The sequence below is a fragment of the Elephantulus edwardii genome, unplaced genomic scaffold, assembly GCF_000299155.1.
Source record: "Elephantulus edwardii isolate Elephantulus edwardi_28Jun2011 unplaced genomic scaffold, EleEdw1.0 scaffold00493, whole genome shotgun sequence".
NCBI lineage: Eukaryota > Metazoa > Chordata > Mammalia > Macroscelidea > Macroscelididae > Elephantulus > Elephantulus edwardii.
This window is the reverse complement of record NW_006400243.1, coordinates 103546-110982: the sequence shown is the minus strand read 5'-3', so window position 1 is coordinate 110982 and position 7437 is coordinate 103546. Positions and strand designations below refer to the sequence as shown.

Here is a 7437-nt window from a genome sequence, read left to right as displayed (position 1 = left end):
ACAGCTTTGGAAACTGTGGAGAGGTTGAGTTTGTTCTACTCAGTCCCTACAAGTTGGAATAGACTGAACCACAGTGGATTTGGGTTTAGTTTTATGTATTGGACTTTCTAGTTGCAAAGTGTTAGACTGAAACAGGTCCATGATGTTGTTAATTTGGTTGTGTTGGAGGCCTTTAAAATGATTCTGACCCATAGCTAACCTGTATGGCTGAGCAGAATTGGTACATAGGTCTTCCTAGTCTATCATCTTTATAGGAACACACTATAAATCTGTTTTCCCTGGAGCCAGGGTCTGGGGTCAAGCTGTGAATCTGTAGGTTAGCACCTGAGCACCACTGTTTTAGAGATGACATTAGAGATTGTGCAGAAGGGCTTAGAGGCTGTCCACAGGGGGAGAGTGGACAATCTCAGAGTCTAGCTTTCCTGTGGGCAGTGCCTGTCTTCTCTGAGTGATACTATCGCCTCTCTGGTATGTAGTATCCTCTTCTGATTGATACTCCATCGGGAGCATTGTACTGCCTTCATAGTTAATCCGTTCACCATGGAATGCTCCTACTTTCTCCCTCAGTGTATCTTATCCACCCACTGCCATGTCCAGAAACCTGCAGCAGATGAACTAGCAGGAAGAATGTCCCTGAAGAATCCAGCTCACCTTTTGAAGAAGTCCATTTCGGTCCACGACATGCTGTTTCATCCTTGCTCATTTCTGCAGAACTGTATGTGAAGCTTAGTGTTTATGAGCTACAATTAAAAAAAAATTCTCGGTCTTTCCCCCATCATCTTTAGTTGTTGTTGTTGTTAGTATGTACCATAGAGGCAGAACTGAATTATATCAGATGCTCCAGTGGATTTTGGGAGGCTGTAAATCATGCAAGATTTTGGCTGTCTTTCTCCTGAGGAGCAGTTGGTGTGTTTGAACCACTCACCTTTGTACTGACAACACAACTCGTCACCATTAAGCCACCAGAGATCCTTTTGGGGTAAGGATTTTTTAAATAGATAAAGACAACTTCAAAAGTATAAAGAATAACTTAATGAGCATTCATGGACTGATTTTCTGAATGAGCAAATGTTAACATTTTTGTTCAAATCTGTTGTAAGGAATGATAATGAATTAATTGATATTCCATTTATACACCTTTCTAGACATCCACTTCAAGAGTAATGTTTTTTCTTTTTTTGTAGATTCCCTTTTGTGCTTTTAAGACTTGGTGGTATCATTAAAAAAAAAAGACTTCGTGGTATCATGTTAAATATTCAGTTGCTAACCAAAAGATTGACAGTTCAAACCCTCAATTATTGCTTGGGAGAAAGATAAGCAGTGTCCTCTGTTAAGATTTACGGCCTCAGAAGTCCAATGGAGCATCCTCAAGAGTCAGAATTGCATGACAGTTGGATGGGTTTTGTGATTTGGGGGGGTCTAATTTGAACCCATTGCCTGAACTTAAATTTCTGGTTCAGTGTTGAGGTTGGGGTTGCAGGACACAGTCTTCTTTTTGCCTTGGCTGAATGGTCTTTCAAGGACTTCCAGGCTATAGGAAATGATGGATGGATTCTACAGAAAGTTCTGCTATGAGCTGTTGCACGAGGGTAGATGCGATGGGAGTCACTACTGTGTGTGCAGAGGATCAGATCACAAGCTGTCTGTGTCTAGATGTCTCTGACCAGTCTCACCAACTACCCTGTTAGCTGCTGCCTATCTTACTTGTTTATTGCAAAGGTAAGTAAACGATATATTTCAGGAACCTGGAAGGAATAAAAGATGTCAGGTAATCACTAGGTATGGTACTTTAAGCTCCAGACAACCTTCTGACCTGGAACCTGCTGGACAAAAGGTCCTGAACCCTGTGTACTCTCGGATCCCTTCCAGAGCTGACGACTCCATGACTGGTATTTGCGATGATAACATCCCTAACTGGAATTCTCTCTGATTTGCTGCTGTGCCTCCTGGACTCAGAGAGGCTTAACAGTATCAGGTGCAGTGTAAACTGCAAACACCTGCTTAGCTGGGTAAGCCTTTCATCATGGAAAGGAGACTCCTAAAGAAGGAAATGAAGAAAATCCTGTAAGTGCCATCAAGCATAGCTTTTATCTGTGCCACTCGGCGTTTGGTGGGTTGCATGTCACAGATGGTCTGGGCATAGCAGTGGGGGAGACATTTAAGGAAGAATCTATACCTACGCTCTAGGAGAATCCAGATGGCCTGGGGTCTATCTCCTGTCCAGAGGCCTTATCTGTGATGCCAGGCAGGTTTCTGAATCCCTTGGGAGGATGCTTCTGCCAGCTGTGTGCGGGTCGGAGGCATCCCTTGGCTGAGTCTGTGAGCTGAGCCTGAACTCTGGTCAGCCTCTACTCAGCAGCACCTAATGTGCAAAGGGGCTGACCTTGCTCAAGAAAGATGTTTTGAAAATAAGCTCAAGGGGCCTAATTCTAAACTGCAGCCTCCACTTTTTAAATTATCTGCCTCTTCCATTAATAATTGCTCTCCCTTGTCATCTGAGTTTTTTTAATTTGTTTTTTAAATACACACAGAAAATAAATTCACCTAGGGGGGGAAATTTTTTTTTTTCTGGTTGTGTCTTTTGTGTGACTTGGTACTCAGCTGAAAAGCTGGTGAAAATCACAAACCACGTATGAAAACAAAAGGAGGGGATCATTGGTTACATGTATAATAAATATATGCATAACAGCAGTACAATTAGCGATTCGAAGTCCTCATCATAGTCTCTACCAAATGTGTTTTCTCTATGCTGGAAGAATTCTCTTTTAATAAGTCCTTAAGAGTTTCTGCAATCAACTACATGTGAGCTCATTTGCATTTACATGTTTAGAGACAATATATATAATGGGACAAACCATAATCAAGAATGCCTGCTCCTCTACCAATCACATCCAAATAATTACATCTCCAATTTTATCATTTTATAATCTTATAATTAAATAATACACCTCAATTTTATAATTACTATTAAAAAATCCAAAGAATACATTTAGATTAATTTAAAGAAAACATCTTGGATTTTCAAGGCAATAATTCAAGAATTTTTAACAATCTAGAAACGGGAAATGACTCAGAAGGAGACCTTTTAGGAGTCAGGAAATAGCGCACTCTTACATGCAGACACACAGCCAACACACACGCACAGTGAATAGACCAACATGCCCGCATATGGTAAATATGTTGAGAGCCAGAACTGGCTTTAAGAAAAACTGATATTTGCTGAGATCAACCAGAGACCTCAGGGTTCTTTTCCAGCCCCTCCCCCATTAGCACCTGGGGTGATATCTCTTTCTACTCTCCCAATCCACATTCTTCCTACCATTATTACAAGTCGCTGGTAGGCAAGGACCTGAAGGGTTCACTGAAGTACAATTCCAGCACATTGTTACGCCTAACTTCTCTGCAGGGCATTTGCATTCTAGTGGGGAATGTCTTGGGAGGAAATCCCCTCTCCATTTATGGAATATTAGGTACAGAGATATGTCAACTTTGGATATTCTACCTGAGTTTAACATGGGCAGCAAAAGAATACATCTTTTTCAAATATGTATCTCAATCTTTGGCGTTTGGTAAAAATCTTGTATGGGAATTTGGCATTCACTTTGCCACTTCCTAAATTCTATATCAATCTATGTGAATAGAATTTTTAGATAAAGGTGATTTCAGCGAATTGTGTCTAGACATTTTTCAACCTATGTTGTAGAATGACTATTTAAATGAAAACTCAATACTACCTCAGACCCCAGAGCCGTCAGGACCTCTGTGTGTTGGCAGAGGAGGGAGGGCTGGGGAAGAGAGCCTCTTTGTGCAGACTGAGCCCCCGTGTCACTCCCTCTAGTTCAACGCCACTCTCTTGCTTTTAAGGGGAGATTATATTGGCATCAGACTTCGGGAAAATGAATTTGACCCCAAAGGAAGAAGGCAGCTCACCTTTCTAGATGATATGGTAAACAGAGGCATGTTGACGCAAGTAACACTTGTATTATATGTGTGTCGAGGGAAAGAACAGGGTCTAATTTACTCTATCAGAAAATAGGCTAATTTTTACAAAATAACGCTCTTTATTTTTCGAAGCCACTTCAGAAATGTGGAGAGTTTTCGTATACTCTCTCTCTCCTCTGCACAATTCCTCCCATTAACATCTTACTTTCCTGTGGTACAATCGCTACAATTGATGAACTGATATTGATGCACAATAGCATTTACTAACGCCCATAGTGTACATTTGGCTTCTCTCTGTGTGCTGTGTGGTCCTATGCATTTTAAGAAATGCATAATGTCCTGAGTCCACCGTTATAAGCACCATGCAGAACCCTTTCACTGCCCTCCGGATGCCCTGTGCTTCACTTGCTCATCCCTCCGCCCCTCCCCTTGAGTCCCTGACAACCACTGATTGTTGCTATGAGTTTGGCTCACCCAGAAGGTCATCTCATGCAGTCAAAAGCTTTATCAGACAGCTTTAAACAGAGCTAACCCTGATCCCCCAAATGCCCTCTTCATACGCACGCTGCTCATGATACAGTCCACATGGCCATTTAAGACTATTAAATGGAAAGTAAAAAGAGAATGAGAAGGTAAAATCTGTGAATGTTGTTTTGGAAAAGAATAACAAAAAAAATAAAATTAATGCAAAGCTAAACATTGCATGAGAAGCAAGTCTATTGTCACCGAGTTGATTCCATCTCGCAGTGAATCTGTAAAAATGAAGTTGAATTCTTTTATAGCGTTTCCAAGACCCTTCAAAAAGCAGATTTTCACATTTCCCCTCCTTGGAGCATATGGTGAGTTCAAATTAGTGACGATCTGGTTGACAACCAAGCACTTTAACCACTGTGCGACCATGACCCTTTGCTGTTGAATAATTGCTGCTGTTGCTGGTTCGTAAACAACCCAATAGAATAGGGAGGAACCGATCCATACAGCGAACCCAGGGCTGTACATCTTCGTAGAAGCAGACTGCCTCATTCTCCCCTGTAGAAAGCGGCTAAAAACTCAGCTCACTACTGTTCAACTGATTCCAACTCCTAGAGACCCTGTGCGGGGTTTCCGAGGCTGTCAGTCTGAATGAGAGGAGACAACCTAGCTTTCTCTCGCAGAACGACTGGTGGGTTCTAACTGCCAGACTTGCGGTCTTTAGTTAGCCTCACATCAGGCTACAGACTGCACCTCCAGAGAGAGCTGGGGGTTCAAACCACTGACCTGCTGGTTGGCAGTTGATGGATTCAACCACTGCACCACTAGGATGCCTTAAATACTTTATGCATGATGATAATTTCTTTTACACATGTAGCTCTCAAATATAATGTTGTTGTTGTTTTTATTGTGTACTGTAGAGTTGAAACCGGCCCATAGCTGACCCTCAGCAGGTTTTCAGAGGCAGTTAATTGTACATGTAGTTCTCAAATGTAATACTTTCCTTTTTTATAATGTTTTAATATTTTCTTTATAATTTACATTACTGTGGAAAATTCAAAGCAGCAAATAATCCTAAGATCTTTTGTGTATTATTTATTTTGAACCCCAGATACATATTGTTAAAAGAACTACTGTCACATGAATTAAGACCGAAAACTGTGTACAGTTGTAATTAAAAAACAATTATTAAATCTTTCACTTTCCCAAAACATTTGTTTACTATCATGGAAGAAAGGACTTGAGGACTTGTGTCTCTTTCTCTCAGGATTAGGATGCTAATGTTCAAGAAACCCTGACTGATTATTAAAATTCTTCCTGGAGCTGAAGAGCTTATCAAGCCGTGGGCTTCTGACTACTCTGCCTCTGTTAATAGCAAGTGGATAGCAGAGCTTCTAAAGCTGTCCGGAGGTCTTGCTATGACCAGTGGTGATGTGGAGGTCTGGGGTGGGGCCAGGGACTTGCAATTCTAATGAGACAATTCTAATAAGGTGATGCCGATGATGTTTGTACATCCAATCAGCAATTCGGTTTTACCAATATGTCATGATCCATTTAGAGAATGTTTCTTGGTGGATTTTTGTTTGTTTGTTTTGGTTCATTTTCCAGTTTGGCTCAATTACCAGAAGAATTAGAAAGTGTTAGGGTTCAAGTAATTTCTGATTTCCCACTACCATCGAGACCAGTCTGAATAGGATTACAGAGAATCAGAAGTCATCTTAAAACAAAAACCAAACAAAACCAATCTTTTCCTTTCTGGAGATGAAAGTGGGGGAAGAAGAAATATTTTAATAGATAAATGGTGAATATGTTTATTAAACAAGAACTCACACATGAACTGGGAATAGATGGTCACTATGTTGAGAACAAGGGGCCCTGGTAGCGCAGTGGTTATGTGCTTGGTAGGGAACATAAAGGTTAATTGTTTGAACCCCCTAGCCACTCCATGAGGGAATGAGGTGGTGATTTGCTCCTGTTAAGATGGCCAGCCCTGGAAATCCCGGGAGGTAGTTTCCCTCTGCCTTATAGGGCTTGTGGTTGGAATACACCAGCTGCTTTAGGGGAGAAGGATGGGCAGTCTCCTTCTGTGTGATTAACAACCTCTGAAAACCCACTGCAGGATCAGCCACTGGTCGGTTCCGGTATTATTTATGATAAAAAACTTAATCCTAGCATAATATGTGATAAATATATTATAAATGCCTTAAATATTAATATTCCTTCGTATATATGAACACACTGTCTTTGTAGGGAGCTCTGCTCATCTCTCTGGTGATTTTAATCCATCCGTGTCTCCTAGAGAAAGCTGAGGAATCTCCTCCCTTACGTTTAATTTACAGCCTCCGGCTACAAAACCATAGTTTCTTATACTTGCTCTCAGAAAACCAAGCTCAAACTCATTCCTGTCATGTCTAAACGGACTCAGCTGACCTGCATCAGGATTTCAAGGCTGTAAGCTACCGAGAAAAGGTTCGCATCCAGCAACTAGAAACTATCGCATCAGATACATTTTCTCCTTCTTCTCTTGTGGAGCCACGAGTTGTTTTCAACTGCCAGAGTGGCTTAACCTTTGCGTTAGCAGCTCTCTCCTGGTGGGCCATGGCCACCAGTACCCCTTAAACCTACTCTAGTGGGAGACAGGAATGCAGGAAGATCCCTAGATGTTTCTGGTCGAGCATTAGATCATCAAACATAGTGGAAATTCCTTTCCATTCTTGACACAAAGAAGGAGGAGCGCAGGGTCAGCCTCGATGTTGTTGTGGGGGCAGGGACCGCTCAGCCAAGCATGAGTGTGTTGGTTCGCACCCTGTCTTTTGCTTTCAGGCTCACTATGACTTGGCCATCAGTGTTGCTTTGCATTGGCTGGATCACTCGGAAGACTTAACATGGCTGGAGCAGGAGGAAGTGTAAGTTAACAAGCCATTCTTTCTTTTTATTTTTTTTTAAATTTAGGTTGTTTATTTTTCATTTCAATGAACATCTACAGAGATTTTGGGATTCCATTCATTCATTGTTGCACCCTTC

At 41.5% G+C, this 7437-nt stretch overlaps 1 protein-coding gene across 1 annotated transcript in view; it reads left to right on the top strand.

Annotated features, from left to right (window-relative positions):
* The first annotated feature begins 2023 nt into the window (after positions 1–2023).
* The window catches only part of LOC102874988 (chromosome unknown open reading frame, human C2orf80), a 23070-nt gene continuing 17656 nt past the window's right edge, over positions 2024–7437 (top strand). The window contains exons 1-3 of the mRNA XM_006903012.1: positions 2024–2064; positions 3865–3946; positions 7237–7319. Coding sequence (XP_006903074.1) covers positions 2024–2064; positions 3865–3946; positions 7237–7319 — 206 coding nt within the window. The remainder of the gene's footprint in view (positions 2065–3864; positions 3947–7236; positions 7320–7437) is intronic.